Source organism: Mytilus californianus, unplaced genomic scaffold (genome assembly GCF_021869535.1).
Source record: "Mytilus californianus isolate M0D057914Y unplaced genomic scaffold, xbMytCali1.0.p SCAF_15, whole genome shotgun sequence".
NCBI lineage: Eukaryota > Metazoa > Mollusca > Bivalvia > Mytilida > Mytilidae > Mytilus > Mytilus californianus.
The window spans coordinates 20,911,514-20,926,796 of NW_026262637.1; the positions used below are offsets into that span (position 1 = coordinate 20,911,514).

General features: G+C 32.5%; 1 protein-coding gene across 1 annotated transcript in view; it reads left to right on the top strand.

Annotated features, from left to right (window-relative positions):
* LOC127725998 (uncharacterized) overlaps positions 1–15,283 on the top strand; it is a 95,982-nt gene that overhangs the window by 27,129 nt on the left and 53,570 nt on the right. The window contains exons 3-14 of the mRNA XM_052233297.1: positions 710–841; positions 1,519–1,757; positions 3,033–3,246; positions 3,492–3,610; positions 3,844–4,030; positions 6,819–6,965; positions 7,679–7,923; positions 8,554–8,743; positions 9,470–9,564; positions 12,689–12,905; positions 13,673–13,816; positions 15,029–15,255. Coding sequence (XP_052089257.1) covers positions 710–841; positions 1,519–1,757; positions 3,033–3,246; positions 3,492–3,610; positions 3,844–4,030; positions 6,819–6,965; positions 7,679–7,923; positions 8,554–8,743; positions 9,470–9,564; positions 12,689–12,905; positions 13,673–13,816; positions 15,029–15,255 — 2,156 coding nt within the window. The remainder of the gene's footprint in view (positions 1–709; positions 842–1,518; positions 1,758–3,032; positions 3,247–3,491; positions 3,611–3,843; positions 4,031–6,818; positions 6,966–7,678; positions 7,924–8,553; positions 8,744–9,469; positions 9,565–12,688; positions 12,906–13,672; positions 13,817–15,028; positions 15,256–15,283) is intronic.

Below are 15,283 nucleotides of genomic sequence, written 5' to 3' on the forward strand. Positions count from 1 at the left end.
ACACCCCAATACATAGAATACGTCAAACTTGTGCAGCAATTTTTGACAATTTAGCAACGCTGTAAAATATTTAATTAAACTAGAGTGTTATCGATGTTCAGTTGACATCTAGAAAGTCCTGGAATATAAAAGACAAAAGTGGCGATGAAACAATTTGTAAGGAATGCATTTGAACCAGATCCAGACCAAACCATTACTTCTTTAATCTGCATCATCTTTATACTTTGTTTTCAATAATCGAACTGTAACATTTTTATTTGAAGACATTATTCGCAATGCATTATTTATTATTTCCTGCATTTTTTACAACAAATCCGTCTTTATATTAAAACTATACTCCTCTCTTAAAAAAATAAATCAGATTAAACACTCTGTTGATCTAAACAGATATATTATCATAATTTGTTGAATATGCATGAAACATTTGCCACTGAATGTTAAGTTTTATGTAGACATTTGTCTTTCAAATTTCCAGTCATGATTTTTAAATAACAGCATTACATGAAATTGTTTAAATGCATTATATAGTTATGTATAAAAATGAGGAGATGTGGTATGATTGCCAATGAGACAACTATCACAAACGTTCAAATGAAGTGGATGTAAGCAACTATAGGCAACAGTACGGCCTTTAACAATGAAAAAAAATAATATCGTATAGTCGGATAGTTATTTGAACAAATGTTAATGTGATGTTATTTTTTTAAAGGAAACAACTGTGAAGACGCCATAGATCCATGTATAGTGAACCCCTGTCCACTTGGTGCAACGTGTTTACCAGATGGTGCCTCACGAATCTGTGTATGTCAAGATGGGCTCAAAGGTCCAAATTGCGAACAAGGTAGGGCACTACAGCGAGAACAACTGCAAATATAGAAATTTATTGTTTTGTACATACATTAGGCTGTTGGTTTTCTTTCTCGTTTGAATTGTTTCACATTATGTCATGTCGGGGCGTTTTATAGCTTGCTATGCAGCATAGGCTTAAAATTATTGTTGAAGCCAGAACAGTGACCTTGAGGTACACACATCTACGTCATTTGGCCTCTGGTGGATAATTGTCTCATTGTCAAATATATTAAATCTTATTGTTTTCGTAAAACATTCTGCACGAGCGAGTTGTCAAGTAAAGTACATCTGATAAAAAATATAATAAAAAAGAAAATTGATCAAACCGATAGAAAGGGCGGAAGAAGAGTTTATTGTGATTTTCTGTCTAAACGTGTTTTGTTTGATTGTTTATTTGTGTGTTTTCTGTTTTGTTTTCTGTACAATTGACCAAATTTGAATAATGGAGCAAAATGAGTTGAATCATATTTTTACGCATATATACATTGCCCGCTTCAGTCTAGAAGTTCCAAATCAACAAAATAGTCACTTATTCATCGTGATTCAATTTAGTGTACTTTTTTTTTCTCTTCACATACAAAATATAACATATAAAATATAAAAAATTTAGTTTCTTCCTGCATCTTTCTTTGAGTTTATCAAAATAAACATTTTTTTCTTTAAATTTAGATGATGTCCTCGTTGTGTGTAATGACTTGACAATTGAGCACAATCTGAAAGTAGACAATGTAATAAAATGTACTAAGACTGTTAATTCTACTCCTGATGATCTGTGTTATGACCCGGATGATACTATTAAATACGAAGTCATTATTACTGATGGAGCATTTTCTGGATATATTGATAACAATCTAACTGTGGCTTGTTTGAAGGTTAATCCTAAGATAGTATCACTACCAGAGTACTGTGTAAGTTTTTTGGAAATCTTTATTAAATATTTTATACATTTATATACGATATAACACATGACTATTGACAAACAATGATCAACTACATATCATCATATATCATCAATACACAATAAGGTCATTTCATTTTGAATACAATAACACCTTCAGTTTCTTGAACAAGTAAATTTCCCATAAAAAGTGTTTTTTTTTAAAACATTTCTCATACATTTTGCACTGCACAAATATTCATAATATTAAGTTATATAATGTTTTAAAGATTATTTAAATAGTCTGATAAGGTCAACATTACTTAAAAAAAAATAAGAAGATGTGGTATGATTGCCAATGAGACAGCTCTCCACCATAGACCAGATGACATTGAAGTTAACAACTGTAGGTCACCGTACGACCTCCAACTATGAACAAAACCAATACCGCATACTTAGTAGTCAGCTATAAAAGAACCCTTAATGACAAATGTTAAACAATTTAAACGAGAAAACTAACGGCTTGATTAATGTACAAAACAATGAACGAAAAAAACATATGATATACAGCAACAAACGACAACCACTGAATGACAGGCTCTTGACTTAGGAAAGGCACATACAGAATGTGGCGTGATTAAACTAGCTTGCAGGCGTCAATTCCTCCCCATAACGCTGTCTTAGTAAATTCCTTCTTCTGAAGATACAATATATCGCTATAGATAACATGCAATTTACAAATCCGAGAGACGGATTATAAAAGTTTTTCCAAACTTGTTTCCGAATCCCATATCTGAATTTTATGTAAAATTGTACTACTTCATTGTTATAATTTTTCGTTAATAAATACTTTTTGAACTAAGTTTACAAGTAGTAAAAATACAATAATATGGTTTTTTGAAATCAAGATCCATTAATATAGATGGTTTCCAGTAAAAGTTGACATTGTTACACTCTTTACAAAGATCGTTTCCAGACCAGTCCGGAATATGTTATCTTAATGTCGATACAGTATTCGTATGGTTTTTCCTCATTGGCGAAACTCTTTTTTTACAGTGATATAGACTGCACTTTTAATTTCGCTCAATGTATTTTATACAGTCAGACCTTAATAATATTCAAAGAAGCTTGTCCAATGAGAGCATATAAAATAATGCCACATATTTCAATAATAGTCATTCAAAATTTTCCACACTTTAAGTATACACCATATGTAAGGAATAAACTCTATGACAATTAAATGTTGCGTAGCAAGCGTCCCAAACGCTTTCGTAAAAACTTGAAATGTTATAAATGTAAATTTTAGATAAATGTGACAGCATCAGAGCAGGATGATAGAATACACCGACCTTGGAGAAAAGCGACATCTACAGTGTGCATCACATTTAACAAACCTCCAGAATTCTCACCTATATCCCCTGTAACTGTCAACATCAGAGATGTACAAATAGGGGATCCTCTGATGGTTGTGGACACAGTTGATAACTTAAGTTTAGACAATCCTTTATATAGCATCGAAGGTAAATCAACCCATTCTTTCTTTTTCTTCTTATTTTTTCTTCTGTTACAATGTTTAATGTACTCGTTCATTGATTGTTTTTACATGTTTATATTAATGGGAATACATGCAAATATATCAAAAGAAATATGAATACATTATTGAATTGATCCCAGATAAATAAAATTGTTTATATCAAGGTCACTGGTGCCAATTCCATTGTTGGTTAGTAATATTGTGCCTCCAATTTTTGTCATTTTGTTATAGATGTTTATCCAGACGTATACAAATCAAACTTTAGAATATCAAGAACTGGGGAAATATCCTTTGTGTCGATTCCAGATACAATACCAAATGACAGTCTGAATCTTCTTATTCGTGTAAAGGTAACGCATTTTATTTCTCTTTAATGTTAAATGGTTTATTTTGTTCATTCTAATACTAGTATTACATTCAGGCTTTTAATCACCCTAGATTACGATAACATTATTAGACATGAAGCTTTTAATTCATGTTTGCTTCAAATTAATAAGCTAGTAACCGATAACCGTTTATGATTATGACACATAAGGAAAAAACTATTTGATCTATCATTTCAGTATCTTTCCTTTATTTTCAGGTGAACGATAATGGCATTCCACCACTTGAAGCGGAAGCAACAGTTAACATTACTCTTGTAGACATTGATTTACAATGTAACTTCCCTAAAGAGATATATCTTGGAATTTCCTCCAATACTACTATTCTTGGTGTAATTAGATGTACAGGCGCAACACGTTTGACATACCAATTTATCCCTAGTCCTGGTATGATATTTTCTTATATTTAAGAGATAGTAATTTGTCATGTTAGACAGTAACCATAAGTTTCAGTAAAAGATCAGAGCAAAAGCATTTTTTTTAAATATGAATAAGATTCAGGACCAAATGTTGTACAGTTCACGTGCCTTTTTTAAAATGCAATTGTGATATTCTAAAGAGTTAAAAATCTATTCCGAACAAGACAAAATAGTCCGGGGGAAAGTGAATGTAAAAATCTATACCAGGTTTTATCGTCTGAACATGGATGCTGACAGGGTCAGTTTATTTAAGTCATATATACCTTTGGTATGCTTTCTTACAGTATGGCATTCAAAATGATTCGTCAAAAATTTGAAAATTCTCACAAGTCCAGATTTAAAACAAACAAGATTGGAAGGAAAATGATTGGAATCTCATTAACTTCAGTCGGAGGGAGACCAGGTTCTTCAACAAAGTTATCGTATCCTGATTCAAACGTTACAACATTCTATTAAAAGTTACATCCAATGATAGCTTTTAAAGCCTGAAGCTTGACAAAGTGATAAGGGATGTATGACAGATTTGTTATACTAGTACTGTCAAACATTTTACTCTATTGTGGACTATAGACGTTTCAGTGTAGTCATTGAAAGACAAACCAACAATTAGAATAATTTGAAGTATCACATCTAAATTCTCTTCAGTCACCATCATAAGTTGATGATTGGTCTCAGTTTTTCAAAATGCTATTGCTATTTTACCTCTATCATAGATCCTACATGCCTACTTTGCCAATCCTTTATAATAAGCAGTTATCTCTTGTTCCTAGCTTTGACTTTACTTCTAGATAAAGAAATGCAACAGTAGTATACCGGTGTTCAAAAGTCATAAATCGATTGAAGGAAAACAAATCCGGGTTACAAACTAAAACCGAGGGAAACACATCAACTATAAGAGGAAAACAAAGGAACAACAGGAACACTGAAGTGCAACAAAAACAAACGCCAACATACATAGAAACGAACTATTTGATAACACTTGCCATATTCCTGACTTGGTACAGGACATTTTAAGAAAAAAAAAATGGTGGGTTGAACCTGGTTTTATGGCTAGCCAAACCTCCCGCTGATATGACAATGTTAAAAAATAACGATTGACTTTTGAATTGTGTCAAGGATAATGCAAGTATTGCATGAGATGGTATATAAACCGACGCTCCTTATTCTGCTTCGTATAGAGTTCGACGACTTACCGATTGTTTTCAGTTCCCATTGTATGCCTATTAGATACCTGTTATATTAACTTAAAATGGTTATGTATCTCTCTGAACCAGTGTATCAAGTTAATGAAAGGGGTTTCCCTAATATTTTCAAATCAAATCCAGCCTTCGCCGAAAGTCGCTACATGGCGATCCTAATTCCGTTTTCGTTAACATTTAGGTTCAGTCTGTATGTGATTAAAGTGTTTAGACATCAAGAACTTTGAATTTTGTGATTCCTTGTCATATAGCGCCTCAATTGTTTTAGTACTTATACATCCTTGGCTTTCAAATAATTGGGTTTGACCGTTCATGATTAAGGTAAATTCAGATAAGAGCATCGGATGCACAAAATTTGCAAAGTGTTATTTTCGAACAAGGGCTTCCTCATAATTCTCTTTTCTTTCTCACGTATTTTACTCACATATATATATATAAATTTAATTTGTTTTGTAGTAAACATTAAGACATAGTCCTTGTGTAGTTTTCAGACCTCAAAACTTTGTAAAAGAGGGGCGAAAGATACCAGAGGGACATTCAAACTCATAAATAGAAAATAAACCGACAACGCCATGGCTAAAAAAGAAAAAGACAAACAGACAAACAATAGTACACAAAACACAACATAGAAAACTAAAGACTACGCAACACGAACCCCACCAAAAAATCTTCATGGACTTTTAGAAAACTTGGACATAAGCTTCTTCATTCGAAGATCTATAAATTGCATTTGATGGAAGGTTTTGATTTTTTTTACTTTTCCTTATTTTAAATCAAGAGATACATTCTGGATTAATTTATTTATCACCCCTGCCTATTGTTTCGATTTTTACCATCAATTTTTTATTGTGCAGTCAACATTTAGGAACAGTCTTTTGTGAAAACTTGAATTACTTTGTCAAACCTTCAAAGTGAGAATTAAATAAAGGCAACTGTAGTATACCGCTGTTCAATAGTCATAATTCGATTAAGCAAAAACAAATCCGGGTAACAAACTAAAACCGAGGGAAACACATCAACTATAAGAGGAAAACAACGGAACAACAGAAACACTGAAATACAACAAAAGCAAACACCCACATACATAGAAACGGACTGTAGATAACAACTGCCATATTCCTGACTTGGTACAGGACATTTTAAGAAAAATGGTGGGTTGAACCTGGTTTTATGGCTAGCCAAACCTCCCGCTTATATGGCAATGTTAAAAATACCGCTAAAATGACAACACTACGGACAAAAGTCATCAAGGGATTTCAGGAATAGAATACCTTTGATGTATTTGGCAAAACTTTCGAATTTTTTGGCCCTCAATGCTCTTCAACTTCGTTCTTTATTTGTCTTTTTAACATTTTTTATTCGAACGTCACTGATGAGTCTTTTGTAGACGAAATGCATCTCTGGCGTACAAAATTATAAGCCTGGTTTCTTTGAAAAGATTTTTTTACACAGAAAACTTAATAGTAAGGAAATATGAATAGTACTTCTGAAAATAAAGTGTTCTACTTTCAGTAATTTTATTTTATTACAAAATTACTCTACTAACATATTTTACAGGTCTTCCACTAATATTTGGTGCCCAGGGTACAATAGTTGTGACGAGAGGATCAAAAATAGATTTACAAGCCGGAGACTATAATGTCAGTGTACAAATACGTGCTAGTACTGTTGCTTCATTCACTCTAGATTTTATTGTACACGTTGGTACGTATGTTTAATTTTTCTTTTTAAAGCTATTTTCCTAATGCTTGTAGTTTAAAAGTTTGAATGGCTTGCTTGTTTTGTTTGTATAAATGTTTGGGCTAGCATTGTAATTAAGATTGACATCTGCAATCAATAGATAGGCGGGGCTTCAGCTTGCATACATTATACTTATAAATGTTATTGGATGTTAAGTATAATGTATACAAGTTGATGCCCCGCCTATCTATTGATTGCAGATGTCAATCTTAATTACAATACTTGAGCAAACATTTATACAAACAAAGCAATCAAGCCAACCAAACCTTTAAACTACAAGCATTAGGAAAATAGCTATTATTGTTTTTACAACCTATCAATTTGTAATTCAGTACAGCTTTAATCTAGATAAAATATTTTCACGATATTCCAGCATCTCAAGAGATTTATTGTAATATTTGTATATTATTTCCTACTATTTTTAAAGATGTTAGCGTGAATGGAGATACCATTAGTAAATACCAGACGAATTTAACCAAACAAAAAATCTAAGAAAAAGGCTATTGAAAATTACTCGCAAAATGTTTGTACCAAACCAGGAATATGTCAGTTGTTATCCATTTTTTCCGTTGGTTTATAAAGTCTAACGATTGATTTTGTCAGTTTTCATTGACTTCCCCTTTTTTAATTTACCTTGGAGTTCTGTATTTTTGTTATACTTTATACTACAATTTCAGATTACTACGAACCTTCCTGTTTCAACCTGTCTCCAGAGGTGATGATACACAAGAGTACTCCTCCTGGGAATTGTTTTCCAGTGTCCTTTTGTAATGAGACACAAAATGGCAACATTCGATGTGGTAAAAGCCTGTCTGGGCAATTGGCTCCTTATCTTAGTCCTAGTTGTACTATGGCTGCATCTGAAATTACTATGAAGATTTGTGTCGACACATATTTACAGAATGTTAATGTTAAATACGATGTAAGTCAAGCTTTATATGCGAATACCAAGTTACCATGCGTTTAGAATCAGCATTTCAAGTTGTTTGCCAATCAGCAATGAGCACACGTTGCAGTGCTGTACTATTTTAATTAAACTCAAGTAGATATTTGTTGGATAGGACGTCATGGTTGGTTTTACGTGGACACCTGTTAAACAATACACAGACGATGAAAATTCATTAAATCTTATCCCGACTCGAACTGTATTTAGACATGACAGAAGAAAACCACAAATAATAAAATTATTTTCGACAATTTGTTTTGCAACAGAAAAGTAACTGAAAGTGGTGAAAGAATTTTATGCGACTGTCATACAAGTGAGAGGTTTACCTAGCAATAAAACAAGGTTTAATCCACCATTTTCTACATAAGGAAATGCCTTTACCAAGTCAGGAATATGACAGTTGTTTTCCATTCGTTTGATGTGTTTGGGCTTTTGATTTTGACATTTAATAAGGGACTTTCCGTTTTGAATTTTCCTTGGAGTTCGGTATTTTTGTTTTTTTACTTTTTATTTTATATATCTTAATTAGCGGTGTGTACGTAGAGAAGTATAAGGAAAAGAAATGTAATGCGATCGATGTTCAAATATGTGAATTTTCATTATAAGGTAACTGGAACTGTGGAGAATGATTTTGGGGTAACTGACATTGTAACAACTGTGAATATATTCAACAATCCGCCTGTTATACTGAATGTGCCATTGACAGCCAACGTCTCAGAAGATGCACAAACCGGCCGTGGGGTGTTAACAATTGAGGTGGAAGATGATTTCCCTCCTCCGATAATTCAGCTTTTAGGTGAGTTAAACATGTCCATTTGTTGACTTCAAAACCATTTATAGCATCAGAATGATGTTTTATACATCGTCCAAATACAGTGTCCTGGTCAGGATTTATGCATGCATAGCATGAGAAGCAGCTTATCATTTTGGTGCATTCAGTCTCGCTCCTTTTCATCATTTCATGCGATTCCCTCTGTGTGTTTTACATTGACTTTTAGCTTCTTCTTCTAGTTAGTTCATCTCTCAGGTATTTGAGTATTGCGAATTTTCCGCGAGTGACGGCAAGGGTTACGACTGTACACTTAGAAGAGGTTTGTATTGACAATTTTATAAAAACCAATTACAAAGCCTTCTGCATCTACTCCACAGTCTGAACCCCAACCTTAAATTCCCTAAGTGAGGGATAAACAGCTAGCTATAGGGTATCTGATATGGTATTCGAAATTGGATAAACGAAGGGAAGGAGAAATGGATTTTTGGTTTTATGAGATTTGAACTTCGGTAAACTATTGTTGCCTATACTTTATCTCAGATGAAATATTTTCAAGGGATATCATTATTATACCATGTTTATACAAAACAGAGTTTTCGGTTGATTATTTCTTTAGTGGTTTATTTGGTTTTTAAGTCGTTTAAACCACTGATTACGCATCCTTAATAGTGCTCCAAAAATGATTATATTGACAGAAACATCGATATTTACTGTTAATTCCATATATTTTAATTTTCATTGAATCGACAGGTCCATCCATACCTTTTCGACTGAACGGAACAGACATTTTTGTATCTGGAAAACTTGATTTTGAAATTTCGAACAGTTACGACCTCACCATTCTGGTAAGTTGGAATGTTACTTGGTATACAAAATAAAAATAAATAATCATGATACAAAATGATATAAATATATCTCTGTTATGTTATATTGTATACAGTCTGTTGTTATAAAAGAACCCGGCTCAACCCGCATGTGGTTACAGTACGTTTGGCCTGAATCAATCACTTACGACCTTTGAAGTAATAATGTGCATGAGTAACATTGTTCATATAAAACCGAATCTGCATGTGAAAGTTTGGTATAGAAAATAGTTAAGGTTATATACCATGAATACCAAGGTCAAACCTGTCCATTAGTTGGAATGCTATTTGATATGCTCAATAAATATAAATAAGTGTGATATAAAAGAATGAAATTATCTCTGCTGTATATGCATACAGTCTAGTGTTATAAAAGAACCCACATATGCTTACAGTTTGACCTTACGACCTTTAACTTGGGTAATCTTATGTGCATGAATAACATTGTTCATATAAAACCGAATCTGCATGTGAAAGTTATGTATGGAAAATGACTGAGGTTATATACCATTGTAGACCAAGGTCATATCTGTCGATAAGTTGGAATGTCATTTGATATGCACAATAAAGATAAATAATTGTGATACTGTACAAAAGAATAAAGATATATCTCTGTTGTATATGCATACAGTCTAGCTTTATAAAAGAACCCGCATATGCTAACAGTTTGGCCTGAATCAATCAATTACGACCTTAAGTAATCTAACTGGCATGAGTAACATTGTTCATATAAAACCGAATCTGCATGTGAAAGTTATGTATGGAAAATGGCTGAGGTTACATACCATGAATACCAAGGTCAAACCTGTCCATAAGTTGGAATGTCATTTTATATGCACAATAAAGATAACTGAATAATTGTGATACAAAAGAATAAAGTTATATCTCTGTTATATATACATACAGTCTAGCGTTATAAAAGAACCCGCACATGCTTACAGTTTGGCCTGAATCAATCATTAACGATCTTTAAAGTAATATAAGGCATGTGCATGTAACATTGTTCATATAAAACCGAATCTGGAGGTGAAGTAAAGTTCTGTATGGAAATTGGCTTATACTATCATACCATGCATTCCAAAGCCAAACATGTAACCTTTCTAATGGTAGCTCCCAAGGGGTTAAATGTATGGAACATTGCCAAAAGTAAAATGTCTGTATGGTACATGGTTTTTACTAATTTACAAATTGTGACCTCGACAAATTCATGAATTAACCCAGAAGTGAAATTTCTGTTTATAAATTGAAAGGTTATAAATTATACGGTATACAAAATTACACTGAGTACTTACCAATATGAAAAATATGGAACATGATTCGGCAAAATTATCAGGCTATAAAAGTCTTGATGGGATGATGGTGGATCGGCTCAGGATTATGATAGAAGTGAAAGTTCTGTATGTAAATATATATTATGTTTCATGTGAAAATATTGTACGTTTAGAAGGATTATATTTGTTTTATGTATATTCCCCCTGGGGACCTAGTTTGGAAAAAATAAAATATCTTTTATCTTTAGTCTATCTACAAATATGAGAATGATAGAGTTACCCCTCTTTGTTCAAACTCTACTTCTAAAGTGTTATACAATCAATACAATAATTATATCTACCAAAACTGAAATTAATAATGACAAGTAGAACGTACTTAACCCACTAAATATGCAAAATGGGATTAAAAATAGAAAACAAATGAGACAAATTCATTTAGTTCAGTTCCGCGATAGATTTTTTACCTTGTCCGATCTTATTTTACACACGTCAATCACGTGATAACGTCAGAAACATCCAATTTCGTTGAGATCATCACAACGTCGTCTGCATATCAAGTTGAACTTACGGTTAAAGACACCTTACTGTAGTGTTAAATGTGGTCAAATAGTTTAAGGGACAAGGGATCCTGTTGGTGGCTAAATTAGTAAATTGCTCTGGACTGATCTCGCAGAATTTTAAATTGGAATATAATTTATCATATAAACACTGGAAGACTATCTCTCATTTGGGAAACTAGTTCTCAAATGTTGGACTCAGTCTGACAAAGTCGAGCTTGTCTTTCCCATTTGGTGGGTTGTCCCCAGCTTGATGAAGGTTCATGTGGACCTTATGGCTAAATTATAGACATCAAAATTTGCTCTGAATACAGACAACCTGTGCATCTGGAAAAGTTTTAAGGCGTAGCATGACCTAGAAAAACTAATTTCAAACGCATTTTATGTTTAAGAAAAATAAAAATTCAACTGGATTTTGCTGTGCACTTTTTTTCATCCCTGCAGAAGATGATAAAATAAGGCAGTGTCTGTGGGACCCTGTATGCGGGGACGAGTGGCCAGATTGGCATTCGTAGGCTACCATTATAAAAATAAGATGTAGTATATGATTGCCAATGTGACAACTGTCCACCAAATTTCAAATGAAGTGGATACCCGCTTCAGGTTTTATAATAAAATGTCATTGGATGGAGAATGAAACGTGAAATATACGAAGAAATTATCGCAATTAGTGATATATCTTGTCCATGTCAATCAATACAGTTCATTTCAATTATTATCTATGGGGAAATTCTCAAACCTCTTTCAAAACTTTATTTATTTTGGCACTTTAATTCTGTTAGGAATGAAAAAAAGTGTCATTGCATGGCCTTCATCAACGAGGAACCTTCAATGTTATAAACATTGCCATAATATCCTATTGGAACATATATTCTATAATCTTTATTCTGTCAGGAACAAATACTGAAATAATTTGTTCCAGAGGAAATAATATTACAGAATATATTCCATTTAGAACTGAGACATATTAAGAAGGAACTTCTATTTCATGACAAAGTGAGCTATAAATGGCCCTTCCCTGTATGTCAAAATATTTTGCTTTAAGCTTCAGGCATAAGTTTTTAAACAGGCAGATACTACAATGTACAATGTTTGACAATTATGAAATTATATCCATACAAAATATTCTAACTTCAGGCGACTTAAGTGATGATCTTTATATTTTACAGCAATGAAAACCGCTGTTATAGATACCAGCAATTAGATTTAGAATTTCTGTAATACATGAACATATATATTCTTTGAGTATAAATCTATAACTTTTTCTCCCAACAACAGGTAACAGACTCTGAAGGACTTTCTGTCACTGCTTTTCCCACTGTTAAAATCATTGATGTTAATGAGAAACCAGTTTGTCACTATGTCAATGGAACCTATATTATTAACATTGATGCATCTGAAACTCCTGGTACTACCATTGGCAAGTTAAATTGTACAGACCAAGACATTGGTGATCAGACTAAATATGAGATAGATGGCACCCAAGCTGTGTTAGGTATTATATAAATGTTAAAATCTTAATTACCTGTATACCTCATTGACATTAAGTTGAAACTTTATTGAATTTATTGTCTTAGTAGATATTGCATAGATAAATAGGTTTTATGCAGAGTTTGAATTAAATGTAAGCTGAATCTAATAGCCATGTTAAGTTTGTTTACTTTGTATGTATATAACTACAGAAATATTCAGAGTGAAAGACACTAATAACAACTCAAATTAATATAACATTGGTGTGCAAAAAGAAGGGTGGACCAAAAACTATAAAAGCTGACCATACAGATATGCATGTATGTATAAACCCCTCAAATTTTTAATTTGCGTGAAAAACAAAAATAGGGATTGTATGAGATACATTATTAAGTTCATGTTTAACTATAAAGTATTAAATGGCTTGATTGGAAAAAAAAGTGGTAACATGCATTTGTATACTAAATATCAAACATGGAACAGCCTATCAATCTTGTTGTATAATCAAGAAAGAATTTATATGTCATTTGGAGGAGGAATGTCTTGAATAAAATTTATGAAAAGTTGTTTTTTTTGGATACATGTGAAGGTTCTAGTTGCTTTTCATTATACAGTTTTAATTGTTTTGAACCACAAATCTGAAACCAATGTCCATTAGCTCATCAAAGACAGGAGATAATTAATTTGATATATAATTTGATTGTGGTTTAACTGTATTGGATAATGGGAAAACGTGATGCATATTTTTTTGAGAACCAAGATGTTATTACATGTAGTAAAAATTCTTTTCAGATACTTTTGAAATAGATGAAGTTAGTGGTGACCTCAGATTACGCAAACAACCAGAGGCTGGTAAAAACTTGTTTGAGTTCAATGTTAAAGTGACAGACAGGAGTGGACTGAAAACAAGTGTCAATGTCAAAGTTTATTTTAGTTGTAAGTACTTTTTTTTGTATGAAATAGTTGTGACATTTAAAAAGTCAAAAATATAATATATTATCTTACCTCCCCTATACATTTCTAGGAATATGATTGGTTAAAAGCAACCGCGTTGGGACCGTGTATATTTCATATGTGGTTAGTAGGCGTGGCTTATTTCAATACACGGTTAGTAGTGGTGTTACATCCCTTTAAAAAAACAACACAGTGTTGATGAAAAATCTGAAAGATTTCAACAGACCAAGAGATTGATGATGAACTATTGAAATAGATTCATAAAACACATTTTCAGCTTACAAGTTGTATTTGTTGGCATTTGTTTTTCTATAGACCAATGGAAGTAGGTTCTTAATACTAAGTATTGAAGATTTAATCACTTTGATACCAGGCCACTAATCTAAATACCACATGTTCAGATAGTCGGTAAGATAAATTTGTTACACAGTGTGCTAGTGACCTAATACGATATATATGGGGTTAGTAAATTCCATATGAGGATTCGAGCTTCGCTCTCACCCCATATGGAATTTACTGACCCCATATTTATCCTATTAGGTCACTAGCACACTATGTAACTAATAATACATAAAAAGGATTTTACCAAAATATACTTGACAGTACAACAAATCTACTCTAAAGTACATATTCATTGATATGCATATACAGTTTTTAACAAATAATTAGTAAAAGAAACCTTACAATCAATTTAAATGTATTATGACTTTATCTTGTGAAATTTGTAAGTGGTCTGTGTAGTGCTTTGTGGACTATTGTATGTCAGTTTCATCATTTTTCTTTGGGCCATTTTATTGTCTGTTTTTCTCTGATATGGTTTTAATTTCCCCTTGATTTTTTTCACTCTTATGTCATTTAAAGATGGTGATTATTATTAGGCACCAGCCATTTATCATGGGAGGGGGACTTTAATAACAAAAAAATTAAATTACAGAACCTGGTACTGGAACAAAAAACTTTTTTTTGAAACTCAATGTTGAACATATTTTTTCTTCTTAATTTTCAGGCAATAGAAATAAACTGTATTTTCACTTTCAATCTGAAACAAATAATTCTCAAAACATTTTGAATCAAACAATTAAAAGCTAAAAAAGCTTTCCTCAGTCACCAAACAAAAGATATATGGTCCCAGTATAACAAATACATGAAACTATTGCATGTTCTGTTATTTAACAGGATGAATTTATTTTTCAGTTTATCCACCCAAATGTGGAAATGTTCAGATTCAAGTTCAGAAGAATGAGGACAGTTTTAATTGTGATACCATAAATACCACCTGTGTTGATCCTCAAGGTGGCTTTGTTAATTATACCAAGGGATCATCAGCAGATGCAGTACTATTTAATGTCTCAGGAACAAATGATGGCAGACTTGTGCTCTGTCCTGTTACCAGCTTGGTGGGAGAAGTTCGTACACTACAGGTATGATAAAACCAGAATGGCAGAAATA